The sequence below is a fragment of the Brassica napus genome, chromosome A4, assembly GCF_020379485.1.
Source record: "Brassica napus cultivar Da-Ae chromosome A4, Da-Ae, whole genome shotgun sequence".
Lineage (NCBI taxonomy): Eukaryota > Viridiplantae > Streptophyta > Magnoliopsida > Brassicales > Brassicaceae > Brassica > Brassica napus.
The window spans coordinates 10,226,487-10,245,175 of record NC_063437.1 but is presented as its reverse complement, the minus strand read 5'-3'; the positions used below and the strand labels follow the sequence as shown (position 1 = coordinate 10,245,175).

The window sequence follows — 18,689 nt, the reverse complement described above, 5'->3', positions numbered from 1 at the left end:
TATATTATTTTAAAATTTTCTTTTTTTTTTTATATCATTTTTTATTCTAACAATGATATACAATTTTAGAAAAATAATTTTTTAGTTATACATATATATATAGTTACTTAATTTAAAATTAAATTAAAATTTAAAACCCGGTTGAACCGGTCCGACCATTGACCCGGCTACAATGCCGAGTCAATGTCCGGTCCGGTTTTCAAAACATTTCTTATTTTTTATAAGGCTTGATTTATGAAACGTAAAGCTTATTATATATCATGGTTCGCGAGTTTGTAAATTAACTAGGGGTGGGCATTTGGGTATCCATTCGGATTTGGTTCGGCTCTATTCGGGTTTTGGGTTTTCAAGGTGTTTTGGACAACTTCAATACATCTTATATATATTGGATATTTTTTTAATATTTAAATCTAAAATAACTAATATATTTAGGTACATAAATATATTTTGCATACATTTGTGTACCCGAAATATTTCGGTTCGTGTCGGATTTGATTTCGGTTCTCTAGATAAAATTTTTTTGAACTCATTTAGACATTTAACTAATTTTGGTTCGGATTTGGTTTTTTCAGCCTAAAACTAACTATTCTTTACTAATGTGTGTGATAAGATTTTAATATTGTAACAACTATAACAAATACATAACATATATAACATATATATTTTATAAATTATTTTATCCCACGTATGGTATGGCGCAGTTTACACCAAGTTTCTCTTATTAAAATAGAATCATTCTAAAGGACCCAATTTTTTATGTTTTAAATTAAATATACTCTTCTGCTATATAGCTAAATTTTATATTCTAGTTACGCAAAATAACATTATACTATTAAATGTGTTTCCAAATAACACATCAACTAATCTTGTGTCCAAAATTTATAAAACATTAGGTTCTACTTTTTCAATAACATTTTATTTATTTTCTTTTAAATTATTTTCTTTAAAACAACTCAAATATTTTATAAAGGTTGAAAGTAAATATAAATATTTTTGCCGGTTTAGATACTACAAAAAAAATCTAATATAAATTAATTAAATTAATAGATTATTTTATTCGTATTTTCATAAATAAAAAAATTACATTCCTAAACTTAATAAATATTAGATTCTTATTTTTAAATTATTTGCATTCTAAGAAAATATAATTATATATGGAGATTATGCTTGGTTTAAATTGACAATAATAGTTAATATTTAATAATGATAGTTAGTATGAATATATAATAATCATATATCTTTGAAAAAAAAATCATATATCAAAAATTACAATTTACTTTAGAAAACAATATGTTTTTAGGTTTACTTTCTCCCTGGTTTGAACGTTTAATTGAAGAAGTTAAATAATTATAGCTTAGTTACACTAAGAGAACAACATTTTTTAATCTCATGTGTGGTTTACAATCTTAATTTGTAATATAAAGCTCTTGCTTAGCTATAAAATAGCGACCAATGAGATCACCAGATTCAACAACAAACTGTTCTTGAAACCGACCAACGCGTCTGGTTCCAAGATCGAACCCGAGATCTTTGAAACTCGGAAGCCCTTCTGCTTGAACTCCATCACCACATATCAGAAACTGGTTTCCCACAATGAATGATCCTATTGCACGAATCATGAACCCACCAACGCCATGGGGCTTGCATTGAAGCTTCTCAACGACATGAACGAGTTTCTCACTTGGCAAATCTCCTGCTAATGTGTTGCGAATGTTTGATAATTGTGACAAGATTTCTGTAGAGCCTGTGTATTGTTTTCCAGAGTAACTGCAGGAAAAAAACAACAAACTTTAACCAAGAAAACAAACCAAACCAAACCGAATAGTAAACCGAAAATCATATGCTGTGTTTGAAATTGTGAGAGTTTTGGTTACCTGAAAACAGAAGTTTCAGTGTACAGAGATCTAATGTGGTGCCAAAGATCATCATATCCATCAAAGAGGGAGTAATAATGTATGGTGAGCATCTGAACAGAGACCCATCACGATCATTAATGTCTTAATTTTAATTTTGCAGTTTACTGACTAAGCAAACCATCATACTTACATCTGCTATATCTTTCAGTCTTTGAGTTGGATCAAAGATGCTTCGGACAAAAGCAGCCAGATCTACACTTTCCTTCTCATGTTTTGTAATAAAAGGATGTGACAGAAGCTACTCAAGAAACAGAGGAAACACCATCAGAGTTGAATACAAAGAGATTTTAACAAATCTTAAGTTGAAACAGACAAAAAAACAAAGAAAAGCAACAATCTTTGAACCTGATCAGCAGTTGGTCTAGCATCTGCATCTTTCTGGAGGCAAGCATCAATGAAGGAACAGAACTCTGGTGAGAATTCTTGTTTTGATGGTGTTGGTGATGGATCATCCAAGATCTTACAACCACATAACACAAAAAGGACATAAAATTTAGTGTAGATTGAAAATAGTACATGACAACAAAACAAAAAATGGCCAAGTTGATCTCACCTGCAACATAAGATTAACAGGACCTTCATTAGCTATATATGGAAACTCTCCAGTGCCACATTCAAAAAGAGCAAGACCAAGGCTCCATATATCAGCTGGATAAGAATAACCATCATTCCTAATCCGCTCTGGTGACATGTAGGTGACAGTTCCAACAAAAGTAGCACACTTTGCAACCATAAGGTGAAGCAAGTTAGATAAACTCTGAAAAGGTATTATTGGAGCCATAAGGTGAAGCAAGAGATTCATTCGCTCACCATAGCCATTGAGTTCTCAAGACCGGAACTTATGCCAAAATCAGTTATCTTTGGTTCCCCTTTGAGATTTACAAGCAGGTTTGCAGGTTTGATGTCTCTATGGACAAGATGTCTCACTCCATGCAAGTAGCTCAATCCCTAAAACCAAAACCGCACCACATAGTTGCACCTTAATCTTTATTTATTGCACAAATGAAGAGAGTTAAGTATCTTTACTTGCAAGAGTTTGTGGAACATTGATGAAAGAACAGGCTCAGGTATCTTCTTAGTCACTTTCAAGATATCTGCAAGAGATCCTCCATCCATGTATTCAAGAGCTATGCTGATCTGTCCCGAGTCAGGACTATAAAACGCTCCGTGAAAGTCCACAAGACCTTCATGACAAGGAGCTTCACACAGCGTCCGTATCTCTGTAAGCAGTTGCTGTCTTTTCTCCTGCCCAACTCAACCAAATCAATAAACATTCTCGGTAGTATAAGGAAAGGGAGTGCTTTACAGTTTACCCTTTCGAAGATATTGATTCTCTTCAAGGCGAGAAGCCTGTGTTTAGGGATATGAATAGCGCGTTGAACAACGCTGCTAGCTCCGCTTCCTATAGCTCCAAAGACCCTCATCTCATGGGAAGCACATTGATACGTCGTCTCGCTACTCTCTGACTCATCGACATGAGAAGTTGTGCATTTTTGTAACCCGAGCTCGTTGAAGTTGTAAACTCCATATGATCTACTTAGCAAATTAACAGTTCCACCATCTGATAACTTCACAAACCAACAAAAACTTCACCACAACAGAACCCTATAACATAGCAACTTCTTCACTATAAGACCACAAGAAAAACTTACTAAATATGAGTCGTTTGGATCTAATGATGAGGATGAAGAGAAACCCTTCTCAGCATCAAACAAAGGAGAAAGCTTCTTCTTCAGTTCCTCCAATGCTGCCATCTGCGACACACAGACAAGAGTCAACATTAACTATGCCAAATTAGGAAACTTTTTTATTTGGGTAAAATCTCGGAAACATTAACTATCTTAAAGTCGATCTCTTTCTTAAATACAGTGATCTCCTCGTTTGCTATACATTAAAGGATCAAATCGAAGTCATGACAAGTCATTAATCACAAACGATCAAATTGAAAAGAATTACGAAAGTAACTGTGGAAAAGTTAGATGATAAGACTTCAGAATTTTTGAAGAAATCAAGTAAGCAAGGGATCAGACAAGTTGCAGTTAAGACAGGGAAGAAATCAAGCAATTACAAGTTATGTTTGAAGAAAATAAACTTACTTTTGTTACTCAAAGTGTGTTGCTTTTTCGATCACCCTTTTCGCTTTTTTTGGGATGTCTCCTTTGAGATGAGGAAGACGAACCCGTATAACGTTTCTCTCTGAAGAAGCAGTCCCAAACCGTAACGTTGTATTGTTCCGTGATTTGTAAAATAAACTGCCTGTCATTTTATAAATTAGAACCGGCACGAAGTCTAGTTTATAATTTCGGAACCGTGTTTTTCATGGCCCAATATGCACATAGTAGCCCGAAGATTTCCTCTAAGCCTAGAATTTCATTTTAAAGAAAAATTGTGCTCCACTAGTATTCTATTTCTTGTTTCAAAATAAACAATATTGTTTCAAATTTGAAGATATACTAATAATATTTTCATTTTTAAGAAGAAAATTTTAAATTTTAAATTGGTCTTTAACTTTAACTTGTTCTTATTTTTTGATAATATATAACCCAATTAATATCTCATATTTATTTATTATTTTCATCTAATTAATTTATAATATTAAATATATTAAACATATATTAAAGGAAAGATAACATTATAAAATTAATATAAAAAGTGAAATACATGATTGATAACACTAAACTAAAAAATTAATACAACATAAAGTAACACTAATAATGTGGTAAATCAACTCTTGGTCCATTAAAATCATTAAGATATTGAGATGTGGAACATGCCTTTGAATCCAGAAAAGCAATATTTTAGAGTTGTCCAATCACGCGTTGCAATTGTAAAGGGTCAGTTTGTCTTTGAAAAAAAAGTGATACATGACATAATAATTATTTGTATAATTTTACATAATATGATAATTGATGATGAGCGCGATTTTGAAATACCAATTGAAGTTAGTAGAAAATTTTCACCTATGAAGGTTAATATCTAATAACATAATAATATTCGTTTCCAAAAAAATTTAACGCGATCTACAAGAACTGAAATGAACATTTCGCACTTCAGAACGATTTAATTGATCATTTGTGGAAAAGATATAACATTAATGTTTCTTTATAAAATCTAGTATTGTTGTTATTTATTTTATTATGTTTTAATAATTTTATTATATGATAAAATGTTGAATTTTATAACAACTGTTTTGGAATATTGTTAAAACAAAATAGTTGTGTAAATTTAGTAAATATTAAAAAGTATAAAGTGTTATTAATAATTAATGATAAAGTAGATATGAAATATATTTGTAATTCTTTTTACTAAAAATTGAAGCAAATCATTGGAAAAGATGTTTCATTTTTTCATTTATTTTGAAGAAAGTACATTTTTAAAATGAAAATAAAGCCAACTAGTGGAGATGTCCTTATAAAATTGAAAATTGCGGAAAATTGGAGAATATGAGAACACAAAAGGCTTGTTTTAGCTGGGTAAAAGATCTGCTCAATGTCACCTGAACATTTTCTTTTTGACATATTATATTAGTTGATCTGATCAGTTTCGATATAAATGTACTTGGTGTTACAAAGAATATTTCTATCTAAAATGCTATTATACGGTGTGATCCAGGTTTATAATGTTTTCTAAGTAACATTAGAGATAGCCGGACTGCATATTACTGAATAATCATGTAAACTACATAAGTTGAGTACAATTTCAAAATTTACACATAGCAATGATTTTGTTTCAAGAAATGTTTGAATCCTGAAAAAATGTTTTTATCATATTCTTAAATCTTGTCTACCACCTAAATATTAAGGATTTAAGGAGTTTAAAGGGTATGAATTATATAATACAACAAAGTGAGTTACTGAATTCAAATATTAAACCGTCGACAAAAAAGAAATCAAATATTAAACCTTTCAAATTACCGTATAATCTTACCCAAAAAAAACATTTGATGTACTCAAAATATAAAAAGCAAGAAATAAAATTTACAGTCGATGTAATGGAGTTTTAAAAGTAGAGAAACTCTTACAAATCTAACACGTGTTAATAAACTTCAAAATACTAGATATGAACCAGTTTGAAACTATATAACACCCCTTATAAAAGCGTCTCCAAAAATATTTTATAACTTTAAGTATGATTTTTTTTTTAACTCTCCAAAAGTAAACTGTAAAATCAAATTAAAGGCTTGATTTGTGAAACTTCAATTATATACCACAATTATGATTTTTAAATATCTTTTTGTTTATATATTTAATCCTCAAGCCTAGTTATTTTCAAATCCACAGTTATTTTGAATTTGCTTTTATAAATGTAAATTTTACAGATAAATTTTTTTAAAAATCAATACTATTAAAAGGGAAGGATTTTGAAAAAATCTACCTATGAAAGTTGTTTAAACATATTACTTTTAATTTTTTTTGGACTTACCTTGTATATTATAACAATAATTGACAACCTTTTTTACTCTATAGACCCCCGATTATTACTCTAACCATGCGAACTGCATACGTTATTATTTATAAATAACCACTAAAACCGATTGCTAAACCACTCTACCCAAATAAAATACATTGCATGAACCAAAACCAAAGCACAACCTATTATAATTGTTACGTTAACGAAATATTCATTTCCCTCACATACTACCATCGACTACAAAACACGTTACATGTAAGACACTATACTACATAGAAGCTTTATACAAGATTTGGGTGTAAGATTATATGATTCAAACACTAAATTTCATTAGTGAAATAATCTTCAAAATTATATGATTCAAACACTAAATTTCATAATTATGAAAAGCAAAACAAAACCAAATCCGCGCTTTCAAGCGCGGGTCAAAATCTAGTATATTTTAAAATTAGATTTAGACAATCAATACTATTAAAAGAGAAAGAGTCCTAAAAAATCTACTTATACAAGGTTGTTGCACCTATTTATTTTTTAGTCCAACCTATTGTATACAACTAAATATTATTAACTATCCCCTATTATATAGCAACCAAATAATATATTCTAACATTTAAATAAATCTCACCACTTTAATAAGATCATGACTATCAATTTAACATATATATATTTGATATAAACGGCACCAAAATCTTAATACGTTGGGGTCATTGTCATATATACCATCCTCCTCCATTAGATCAAAATTTTCTTACAAGATCAACTTTTGAAATATAAATGAGCCATGTCGTATTAAACATTATTGATCAAACCTGGAGAGTATTTTTCATCCAAAATTTTATAAAACAAATCAATGAATTTTGCTACGTTTTGGATTTTTGGACCTAATTAGGTATTTAGAAAAAAAAATATTTGGATTCAGATCGGTTTCTTCGGATCTTGATGGTTTCGACTCCATAATTCAAATAACTATTAAATATATGTTATTTTTTGTATGTAACGGGTATGGATCCGTTCATATATTTAGGACTCAAATAAAATTCGATAAACATAAATATACTCGAAACACGAAAAAATATCCAAAATCTAAACAAATACCTGAAAATCAGAAAATACTCAAAAGACCTAAAATTGTACTTGAAATCTGACCCGAGGAACAAAAAAATACCCAAAATTTTATCTGAATACCCAAATATATTTTTAAATTTTGATTTTTTACTCGAAATCCAAAACTATAACCGGAAATTCAAACCAAAACTCAAAAATATATGTATACCAAAAGAATATCCAAAATAAACAAATATATATAATTTACACAAACATTTTGGATAGTTTGGCTCCCAAACGGGTTTCGGGTAGGTCTCAGACGCGAACAGAGACCCACATTTCCAAAAAAATACGTATTTTTCTCTGGACCCGACGCGAACCGAACCAGAATTTTCGAGTTGATTTTGGTTTGGTTTTTCGGGGTCCATGTAAAATACCCATGCGTAAAAGAGAATTACATAAGATTTATACAAATTCCAAATAAAGTAATTCATGAATTATATAATATTTTTAAAAATTATTTCTTTTATATAATTCGACTTTGTAACATAATAATGTAAAACAATCACACAATACTAATTCATATTAAAATTTGTTATAACAAAAGAATCCGCGCTTTCAAGCGCGGGTCAAAATCTAGTAACAATATTACAACTGAAACTTAACAAACTCATCATATATGGAAGTGTTACAAAAATATTTTTATAGAGTAATGTGTTATTTTACTTGTAATTTAATATTTAATTATGTATTGTTATGTAAACTTTTATATTTTAATATAACATTCTATTAAGTGATACTACTATAATATTTTTATATATATCCGTTTTATTTAAAAAAAATTATGGATTTAAATTAATTATAATGACTATAAGGATTAAAGTATAAAATATATATAAACACTTCTGAAGTTCAATTTGAAATTTTACGAACTTTAAAATACAGTATTTTTTGGAGATGCTTTAAGTAACAAATAAATCATTTTATGTGACTTACCCTGGATTGAAATGAACCGTAAAAAATTGAAATTGTAAAAACACACTCAAAATATATAAACGTAATAAATTAATTTAAAATATTCTAAATTTTGAATAGTATAAGAAAATGCATGCATAAAAATGAAGACTTAGATTTGTTTTATTAATCTACACATTAAACTTTATTTCTCTGCAGGTTCGGTATCTTAAAAGTATTCGGACAACTTCAATACGAACTAGATGCATGGGTGTGCTTTCTTCTGTATTGTTTTAAATTTATGTCAGCGGAGTAAGCGAAAACATCTTTTAAATCTCGTGAAATAAAAATTACAAAAAGGAGAAAAGAAGAAATAAGTTGAAACTTGGAAATCATGCAAAGCCACACCTCTACTTCACTAACATCTCACCGTCTTAGGTGTCCCCTTCTCATCTCTCCAACTCCATCTATAAATAAACCTTCTCAAAACTTTAAATTTTATTACAATTCAAGAAAAGCGAAAAAGATCAAAGAACAAGTAGCTAGACACTTGCTCGAACATTGTCTTAATGGCGGATACACATCGCGTCGACCGTACTGACAGGCACTTGCAATTTCAGTCGCCTTATGAAGGTGGCCGAGTGAATATACAGTTTGAAGGCGCTGGTGGAGGTTACGGCCAATCTGGCTATGGTGGTGGTGGTGGTTATGGCCAGTCTGGTTATGGCGGTGGTGGCTACAAGAGTATGATGCCTGAAAGTGGCCCATCTAGCACTCAAGTAACGTTTTATGCACGTTTTGCATTTTTGATATATATATATATATATATATATATATATATTTTGTTTTTCTCTAATCTTTATGCATACAAAGTTAATGAGATTATTCTTGGAACCAAATAAGACATGTTTTATAATTCCGGAATTGTTTTCTTTAAGCAAAAGAATTATGAGATTTGAATTTGTAACTGGTGCTTACCATATAATGGTTAATAAGATATGTATTATTATATTTTCTCAGAAAAAGATACGTATTATTCCGATTGCTAATAATTTTTTTCTTTTTAAAGATGCACCTACAATGGTCCGATCGATATAGTCATATATATAGTAATATATATATATATATATATATTTCTTTTTTTTTCTCTTGTTAATATATTTTTCTTGATCTTTATCCTTTGATTTTTAACTAATATTGTCTTCATAAGATTCACTTTAAAAATGGTTACATGCACATATATACACATCTTTGTCTTGGTTTTACAATAGTTGTCAACTAATTAACGTCATTTTTGAAAGGTAATTTCTTTTCTGGTTGGAGTCCCTTTAGTCGGTTCGCTGCTTGCCATAGCCGGTTTACTTCTAGCTGGTTCGGTGATAGGTTTATTGATCTCAATACCGCTTTTCCTGCTCTTCAGCCCGGTCATAGTCCCAGCGGCTATAACCATCGGGCTTGCAACAACGGGCTTCTTGACCTCCGGAATGTTTGGTCTAACCGGGCTTAGCTCAATCTCGTGGGTCATGAACTACCTTCGTAGGACCAGGGGGAGTGTGCCTGATCAACTTGAGTATGCTAAGAGGAGAATGGCTGATGCTGTTGGCTACGCTGGACAGAAGGGTAAAGAAATGGGTCAGTTCGTACAGGATAAAGCCCATGACGCTAAACAATATGATATTTCTAAGCCACATGATACCACTACTACTACTACCACCACTACCAAGGGTCTTGAGACTAGAACGGCAGCAGCATGATGAAGTTCTCTTTGAGGGGTTATCCTATTTTCACTATGATGTTAAGTTCTTTTGTTATCTTTTAGTTTCAAGCCAAGAACCGTGCAGTGCGGTGTCTTTGTAAGCATAAACTATCGTCAGTACTGTACTTGAATGTTCAATAAGTTATACATCGTCTTATGTCAGAAACTGTGGATGTTTATATATGCGTTTAGTAGTAATTATATGACAATCTCCAGATGAAAACTCAGAAACTACCAATAATTATGCAAAAGCAAGAACTTTTTGAGAAATGATGAAACCTCTTAGAATCTCTAATAATGAATCTCCCTTTCTCCACCAAAGATATTACTTTAGCTGTTTCATGAAAATCTCCACTTCTCCACGCATTCTCAGATTTTTCCTTATGGTTATCGTCTCCACTGGACTAATTAAAGCCCAAACACAATTACAATTACAATACAAACTCCATTCTTCATTTATATCCTAATTCATTCTCCATCGTCTTTCTAATCTTTTCTTCTGTATCATCTCTGATTCAGGATGAGACCAATCTCCAACAACAGACCTGACTCTTTGTCATGCTACACCCTGAAGCTCTTACAAGACCACCATTCTGTTCATTAAATTCCTTATTCTTGAAGCATCTTTCCATTGACCAGAAGCTGAATAGATATTTGATAGCATTATGTAGTTTCTACCATCACAAGTTTCTAACTCAAACAAACTATCTGCAGCTTCTTTATTGAGTTTAGTTAGTATTTACATAAACCCTACAAGCACCAAGCAAAGCTCCCCAAACACCAGAACTGGGCTCCTTTGGCATATCTTTGATCAACCATACATGAGTAGTCTCTAATACGAGCTATAGTTCTGTTAACTATTGTTGTTTAACCGTGACAGACATTAGTTCTAGTATAAACTAATAGAAAGGCATAAAAACTCACTCTAATCTATAGAAAATCGGATACATGTATTACAAATATTTCCGGCTTAAATTTCTGACATCAAACCGTCTCGTTGGGTTAAACCTTGGATCATGTACTTACAACTTAAAGTGTTTGGAACAAACCCAACTCTCTGCATTCTTTCCTGAAGCTCTAACACCTTCTTATACCCACTTCCCCTTTCAAGAATCGCTTTAACAAGCAAATTGTAACTCTCTATGTCAAAGATTCTAAACTCCATAGCAAAGAAACTCAATAAACTCTCAGCTTTAGCGAAATCCAACTCCTCGCAGTATCCATTTACCAAAGCCCCACATATACACGAATCCGGTTTAGCATCAGAATCAACCATTTCCACCATCAAAGACTCAGCTTCACGGTTCCTACCAATCCTACACAAGCAACTAGTAAGAGCCCGGTAAGATTTAATATCTAGCAGTTGGTTCTGACTTGTGAGTTTCTCTTTCAGAAGCAACGCTTCTTCAATAGCATCACAACGGGAGAAAGACTCGATTAAGTTATTGTAAGTCTCTGGTTTCACCTTGCGACCTTCCTCTCCCGTGATTCTTTCTAACAGATGCTTTGCTGCAAACGGTTTCCCCTCCCGGCACAAACTTTCTATCAGAAAGCTGAAAACTTCAAACGGGATTCTAACCCTCAACCTTGTAAGCTCGACAACAAAGTTCACAGCAGCAAGTAACCGTCCATCTCTCACAAACCCTTCAACTATAATCTTACAAGTGAACCTATCCGGAACAACGCTATTCCCAATCATTTCGTGCAACAGCCTCTTCGCCTGTTCCATCATCCCTTCTTTACAATAAGCATATACAAGAGTGTTGTAGGCTACACAATCCGCCTTAATCCCTCTGTCTACCATCCTATGAAAAGTCTGATGAGCTTCTCTGACTCTCCCTTCTTTACAAAGACCTTTGATAAGCGACGTGTAGGTAACCAAATCCGGCACAACACGACGCCTATACATAATCTTATACAAATAAAACCCTTCTTTCAACCTCCCTCTCCTACAATAACTACTCACCAGCGTGTTATAAGTAACCAAATCAGGCTCAAACCCTTCCTCCTCTTCCATCTTCTCCAAAAAGTCGTTAACTTGGTTAAAACTCGAACCGTTGCAGACGACACTGGTAAGAATGTTGAACGTGTGAGTGTTGGGATGGATTCCTACTCTAGTCATCACGCGATACACTCGCCAACAGTCATCCGTTAGATCCAGCTTCAGCAGACCGTTCAAGAGGTGATTACAAGTGACAACACTAACAGAGAAACCGAAAGTAATTACCTTTCGAAACGCCGAGAAGGATTCTTCCACCAAACCTAGCTTCAGGTAAGCCTTGACGAGGATATCGAAAACAACAGGATCCCAATTACATTCCTCAGTAGCAGAAACCAAAACACTAAACACATCTTCTTCTTCTTTAACGACTAATTCGATCAGTTCACAGAGGAATTGCATAGCTAAAGGAAACTTCTTTGACCAAGCGAGAACGTGAAGAAGCAAACAGTAGTTACCGACGTTTGGGGTCTTACCCAAATCGGATTTGACCCAATTGAAGAAGGCGAGGGCTCGAGTGGCGTCTGATTGGAACCTAAGCAAAACCCTAGAGATTTCGCGGTGGCCGAGGTGAGGAATCAGCGATTGTACCTCGTTGTGGAGGTTGGATGAGAGGGAATCGCGTTGATTGAGAGAGGAGCAGATGACGTCGACGATTCGGTTGGGGTTTTGGGTATTGGGAAGTAGATTGTACAGCGGGTTGAGGATGATTGGTTTAGGTGGATCATCACATCGCGGGATTAGCTGCAACGTAGAAGAAGAGGGGGAGGATGAGAAGAAGCGATGGTTAGAGAAATCTCGTTTGAGAAGAGAAGTAGCATTAATGGCTGATATTCGCTTCATAAACGAAACAGCGACCAAGAGAAGGCGAAAGAGAGAGAGAGAATTGAAATGAAAGAAGCAGAGAACAAATGAAAATTCGGATTTGTTAGAACGGAAGTTAAGTTTCTAATAGGCTTTCAATTCTCCTTTTAATGGGCTTTTTATATAAAGGAGTAAAAGTTCGGCCTACTTTCTTCACTTCATTCAATAAGAGATTACACAATATTTTATACATTTATCTCAAAACTAGTATTACCCCCGTGCTATGCACGGATCAGCTTCACTGTCTTCTAACTTATCCGATCATAAATTTACAATTACTATTAAAATAAATTATTATTTTAGTTACATATTTTCTTAACCTATATAACACATCGATGCTAAAATAGATGCATTCAACAAAGCGGATAAAATACATCATAAAAATATGGTATAAATATTATACTTGATACATGTTCCAATAAAATATAATACTTGATATATTCAGTTTTGTTTTTGTAAATAATCCCTCTTTAAAATACAAACCTATTCATCTAACATAACAAATATAAAAAATGAAATATTGAACAAAATGAAACAATAAAATTATGATAAATTATAATTTAATTGAAAATGTTTTGATATAAAAATTGCAGCTAGATAAAATTCTGATAAAACAATCAAAGAATTCTATTTAAACAGATTAAAAAGAAGTTTTGTCTATTTAAACAGATTTTCTCATACCATGATTTAAATCCAGTCGTGTTTACCTTTTTCTATAAGAATTAACTTTTCATGCTGAGAATAACTTTAGGCTTCTGGTAATAATATTGTGTGAAAGAAAGCTCTGTTTTTCCACCATTTTGTGAAAGTGTAAACTACAAAACAGAAGTATACTATGATCAAATCCTCAACTTTGAATCATGCAGAAAAATATAATAGAATAGTGTTCGAAAAAGAGAAGAAATGAATTTAAATAATTTTTGTCAAATTCGAAAACAAAATAAAATACCAAGAAGATGAAATTGTGGAGACGAAGAAGAGAAAAAAAAGATTATCTTCTCTGCTGTGTATTCTTAGACCAAAAAGTGAAACAAAGAAAAGAATATTGAAAAGTAAAAACCGTAACTGAATGTTTTATAAGAGGTGAAGCAGTTGACATTGAGAGGGAAGAATTTACGAAAGTCATTTTGGAACGTGGTTGTGTAAAAATAGGATTCTTGTTTTGCAGTTACAAATATTTGAAATCAACTGAACGTAGTATACTTTTGATTTTTTTTGGTTTCGTAAATGAATGACATTTTTGAATTTTTTTGAGAAAATTAAATAGTTTGAAATCATGCCATGAGAATAGGGATCGTGGAGTTCTTTATAGAGACTGTTATTTTTATACAGTTTGATTTTGTAATAGATTTAGATTTTAATTATTATGTTGATAATTAATTAGCTTTTATTGATTTTTAAAATCCACAAGTTTCATCCGTGTATGAGAAATTTATAAAATGTTGGTTATTTGAAATTGTGAAACTTTCATATTTTGATGAACAAAAAACGTGATTGCTTTTCTGTATTTTTCAATCATTTTTTTGAAAAAATTCCACGTGTCAGAGTTTGATTCACTAGGCGACTTGCGCTTTAGTATATAAGGGATATCAATGTTAATCTTCTTTCTTCTACTTTGTTTTTCACTGGTTGTCAGGATCCATTAATTTTAGAAGCAGTTTTTCTTTTTGGTCGATTTATTTTTAAAGAACTTAAATATTCTCTATTTACCAAATTATTGATTTCATTCCTTCTAGAAACTTAAATTGAAAACTTAGGTGTATTATTCAAATTCTCGGCCAACCAGCTAGAAATAAAAATATGGCACTGAAAATGAAGCTAAACTTAACTGAAACATCAAATATTATCTTTCACAAATAAATATGAAAAATAATAGTGGCAGTACAAATCACACCACTGAAAACAAAACAAAAAGAAACACTTAAAAGCCAATAACTTATACCCTAATGGGTAAATTTTAGTTGTTCACTCTCAGAAACCATGTAGAAAAACAAACGGCACGGAGCTCATAATTAAGGAGTTCAGAAGGATACACATAAGCACCTTCCAAAACTCTAAAACAAATACTTAATAGAAGACAAACCCTCTGGTGCAGACCAAGGCACTTGAACCATCACCATTGACTCTTCGTACCCAAACTCAACATCTTCACCATCAATCTTGCAGCTCACAGGTTTCTTCGATGCATAAACCCTTAATTCTCCAGCACCACGAACACCGATCTCAACGGATTCCTCATGATAAACCAAGGATCGAATCGCACCGCTAGTGTTAAGCATGTTAACCAATCCGATTGGAGCAAACTGAACCGAACTGCCCTCAATGGTGACAACTGGTGAGACAGTGATGAGCTCGAACTTGAAGGGCTCTAATGTGATCTCGAGATCATCGTTTTGCCCGGACAACACAAGCTTCTTGGATTGAGACAAGAACAAAGCAAACTCTTCAACGTTTTCAATGGAGATCGGGTTGTTCCCACTGTTCCATTCAACGTCATTAGGATTTGTTGTGGCGGTTAACGTGTTAACGCATTGGGAGAAGCATTGGTTGCGTCGAGTTTCTCTGCACCATCCTCCTCCTTGACAGTTGAATGCTCCGATGATTCCAGTGTACTAAGAAAAGACAGAACAAACGATTGTAATGAATCAAACAGAAACTTAATAAAACCAAAAGAATTTTAAACGCAGTAAAGCACCATTAGAATTTTAAATTTAATAAAAACACATTTTACGATCATAAATCCAAAAGAAAGAGCTAAAGCTTAAGGTTTCATTCAGCCACATGTAGAACCAAAAGCCCTTTCAAGTATTCAGATTCAATCAAGTTTAAGAGTGTTCTAAGCCCGCCCAATTTAAAATCAAAATTAGTTAAGTAGAGAGGTTATAAGAGCACACTAACGAGACAATGAAAAGAAACCATTAGTACCTTGTTCAAGTTCCAAATCTTGAGCATGGTTTTGCCATCATGAAGAGGGTCTTCAAAGAGACGGTCACGAGTTGGGAGAGCATAGTACTCACACCTCAAAATCGAACCGTCAGGCAAAACGAGTCTCCTCAAGAGATCGAAATCGTGCTGGCCCACACAATCGCTGATGTAAATGGGCCCACCGGAGATGGCACGTGAAGCAGCATGGAACTCAGCACAAGGATGTGTGGACTGAAACATGTCCCAATCAGGCTGGATGAAATTTCCCATCCAAAGACTGTTGTAGGCACAATGGACCATGTGACATCCTTGCAGCCAATACGTGCCGTTAATGTCGCCAGATGGATCCGTGCACCAAAAGTCATCACCTAATACCAATTTCAAATCCAAAAAAGATCATTTATTTATGTTTAAAAATAAATATTTAATATAGCTCAAATCGATAAGAATTATAAAAATAGTCCAGCATATTGTAGTATAAATATCAAAGTAGTAGATGATAAGGAACATGAATCCATTACATTTTGAGGTAGAAACTTACCGACACGACCTAGAGAGATGGCTTCGGTTCCAAGGAACATGAAGTCGTTACAGTGCTCCATGCTGGCGATAACGGCGTTACCGTCAAAATGCTTATTCACTGACGACGTTAAGGCCTTGAAGTAAGCTTTAGCCAAGTCAACTCTCCCGCCATATTTCTCGCACAGCATCTCCAGTATCTGCCACATGTTCGAAGATATGTCACGTATTAATAAGTTTCTCTCATCTGCCACGTGTCGATGACATGTAATGAAAACTGTAAACCCAAAAATCTCAAACACTTACGTGGATAACGTCAACTTTAACGCCGTCAATGCCGACGTTTTGAAGATGAGAGTGAAGACCTTCGTAAAACTCATTCGCCATGTCAGGAGAGACGAATCCGATTCCGGTATCGACGATCTTATCAACGGCGAGATCTTGCATCGTCAACTTAAGCCCCGGCGAGAGCTCTGGTCGGACAATAGTCGACGGCGGAAGAGTAGGAGCTCCGGGACGAAGACCTCCCCAGTAACCGCAAAGCGCGTGCCAGACGTAGATGTAATCAACGGTGGAGAATTCATCTTTCAGATCTCTGACGAAAGCTTTCATCCCGACTTCGTTTTTGCCTTTGGGAGAGACGTAGTCTCTGAACTTGAAGTTCTCTTGAAATTTCAGAAGCCTGTTGAACCAGATTAAACCGGTGTTAAGATTTCAAAACCCAAAACAAATAGAAAATAGAATCTGAATAAACAAAACCAAACTAAGCTTGCGATTGTTTATGGTTAACAATCAAATTTCAACATACTGCTGTTAATAAACCAAACTAAACCGTGCAAAAATGCCAAAATAAAGAAACAGTCAAAGTGAAAACCAATTTATACCAGATTAAACCGTGTAAGGAACTAAACCGTTAGAACAAGACAAAAAATAACTAATATTCGCAATAACAATTGAAACCGGATCAACCATGCTAAACCGTTAGAAAGAAGACAAAACTACACTCAGATCGGATTAAAATTTTTAAAACTATACTCAGATCAGATTAAAAACCAAGCTAAGCCGTTAGAAGCGAGACAGAATAAAGAGTAAACCGGAATAAACCAACCTGCAAGGCATTTGCTCCCCGGCGACGGTACAGCTCATCCCTTCAACATCGATATCATCGGAATCATGAGCAATTGATTGCCAACCGTCGTCGATCAGAACCAAACCCGGCGGACAACCACCGTCGACGAGACACTTAACACCCTTATGAACACCTTCAGGGTTCACCGTCAAGTAAAACGCATCCCACGTGCACCACCCGAACTTATCGACGATCCCCGGCGGCGTTTTCTCCTCCAACAGCTTGAAGGTGTTCAGATGAACCCTGACCACTTTCATCGCGTCTTTCACAAGCTTGAACGGATCATCTCCGGCGTGAACATATACAGCCTGACGAAACTCCGACCCGGTCACTTGGGTGGACCCGGATTCGACGCAGACCGCCACGTCATCGTCTTCTCCAGGTTGAAAGGACGAACGGAAAGAGCCTTCGAGAAGCGGCAGAAGGAGGACATAAGGACGACCCGACCCGGAGTTCTCGAGGATGATGATTTGGGTCTCGTTCTCGATGTCGGATCCTTTGGAACCGACCCAGTGAGTGGTCCACCAAACCTTGAAACGGAATATGCTCATGAATCGAATATCCCTGAGTTTGCCGATGGACGCCACGTGGCGGCTTTGTGGCTCGCCATCGAGGTTAAACCCGATGAATGAACCGGCGGAGGCGTCAACCGGTTCTCCGTCTTTGTCAGCTAGGTGAGGCGAAGGAGTGACGGTCACGTTAACCGGTACATCGGTTAAGACAACGTGACCATTGGCTAGGAGATCGGAACCCTCTAGCCGGAAAAGAGGCTTTCCGGAGTGGTCAATGCCGTTGACTGCAGCATCGGATTTAATTACGCTCGGTGGAGCCATTTTCGCTGAAGGGAGTTGGTTTTTAGGTTAAGTTGGATTAGGTGAAGGCAGAAGAACGTATTTATATAGTAACGGAGATGATGGATTTTGTAAACTTCCCCTAATTGCGATTATTTGATGAGATTATGGATTGGAAGAGAGTTTGGAAATGTCAATATACTTATATAGATTTGATATGACGACATCTAATGGAATGAGCAAGAAAGCGGGACCTTTAATTCTCTCTTTTGCATATATTTATTTACTTATTATTTTGATAATATTTGTTTGATTTCTTTCGAAATCTTTATGTGGGGTATGTTTGATTTGCTACCAATAGATTTTGGTAGTTAGTAGTTAA

General features: G+C 34.2%; 4 protein-coding genes across 5 annotated transcripts; 1 reads left to right on the top strand and 3 right to left on the bottom strand.

The window, feature by feature from the left end:
- Positions 1-1,235: 1,235 nt before the first annotated feature.
- On the bottom strand, positions 1,236-4,145 carry LOC106446164 (mitogen-activated protein kinase kinase 3-like). 2 transcript variants are annotated; one of them, XM_013887853.3, is made up of 10 exons: positions 4,013-4,145; positions 3,569-3,670; positions 3,230-3,484; positions 2,943-3,161; positions 2,727-2,864; positions 2,470-2,637; positions 2,262-2,375; positions 2,047-2,154; positions 1,875-1,966; positions 1,236-1,767 (listed from the first exon to the last, which is right to left on the bottom strand). In XM_013887853.3, the coding sequence occupies exons 2-10, from the start codon at positions 3,668-3,670 to the stop codon at positions 1,407-1,409; spliced, it is 1,557 nt and encodes a 518-aa protein (XP_013743307.2). In that variant the 5' UTR covers positions 4,013-4,145; the 3' UTR covers positions 1,236-1,406. The 2 variants fall into 2 exon arrangements, with proteins under 2 accessions (XP_013743307.2, XP_022573800.2); XM_022718079.2 differs by lacking the exon at positions 4,013-4,145 and adding an exon at positions 3,754-3,871.
- A 4,718-nt stretch (positions 4,146-8,863) lies between these two features.
- LOC106446163 (oleosin 21.2 kDa-like) lies at positions 8,864-10,239 on the top strand. The gene is given in 2 exon segments (NM_001315869.1): positions 8,864-9,103; positions 9,626-10,239. Coding segments are annotated over 2 exon segments (663 nt in total). The 5' UTR covers positions 8,864-8,893; the 3' UTR covers positions 10,079-10,239.
- A 608-nt stretch (positions 10,240-10,847) lies between these two features.
- Positions 10,848-13,129, bottom strand: LOC106446162 (pentatricopeptide repeat-containing protein At5g40400-like). Its single transcript, XM_048777475.1, has one exon. The coding sequence runs from the start codon at positions 12,920-12,922 to the stop codon at positions 11,051-11,053; it is 1,872 nt and encodes a 623-aa protein (XP_048633432.1). The 5' UTR covers positions 12,923-13,129; the 3' UTR covers positions 10,848-11,050.
- Positions 13,130-14,756: 1,627 nt separating this feature from the next.
- LOC106446161 (probable galactinol--sucrose galactosyltransferase 5) lies at positions 14,757-18,554 on the bottom strand. The gene is made up of 5 exons (XM_013887847.3): positions 17,496-18,554; positions 16,694-17,069; positions 16,410-16,587; positions 15,869-16,236; positions 14,757-15,555 (listed from the first exon to the last, which is right to left on the bottom strand). The coding sequence occupies exons 1-5, from the start codon at positions 18,347-18,349 to the stop codon at positions 14,998-15,000; spliced, it is 2,334 nt and encodes a 777-aa protein (XP_013743301.1). The 5' UTR covers positions 18,350-18,554; the 3' UTR covers positions 14,757-14,997.
- Positions 18,555-18,689: the final 135 nt, after the last annotated feature.

What these genes read in the sequence shown, in the direction of transcription:
- LOC106446164 (XM_013887853.3), bottom strand. Translation starts at nt 3,670, where the DNA reads ATGGCAGCATTGGAGGAACTGAAGAAGAAGCTTTCTCCTTTGTTTGAT. An exon ending in TTGAGAACTCAATGGCTATG is followed by an intron (nt 2,638 to 2,726) that starts GTGAGCGAATGA and finishes ATGGTTGCAAAG; the next exon opens with TGTGCTACTTTTGTTGGAAC. An exon ending in CTGTTAATCTTATGTTGCAG is followed by an intron (nt 2,376 to 2,469) that starts GTGAGATCAACT and finishes TGTGGTTGTAAG; the next exon opens with ATCTTGGATGATCCATCACC.
- LOC106446161 (XM_013887847.3), bottom strand. Translation starts at nt 18,349, where the DNA reads ATGGCTCCACCGAGCGTAATTAAATCCGATGCTGCAGTCAACGGCATT. An exon ending in GGGGAGCAAATGCCTTGCAG is followed by an intron (nt 17,070 to 17,495) that starts GTTGGTTTATTC and finishes CTGGTTCAACAG; the next exon opens with GCTTCTGAAATTTCAAGAGA. An exon ending in AGATTTGGAACTTGAACAAG is followed by an intron (nt 15,556 to 15,868) that starts GTACTAATGGTT and finishes GTCTTTTCTTAG; the next exon opens with TACACTGGAATCATCGGAGC.
- LOC106446162 (XM_048777475.1), bottom strand. Translation starts at nt 12,922, where the DNA reads ATGAAGCGAATATCAGCCATTAATGCTACTTCTCTTCTCAAACGAGAT.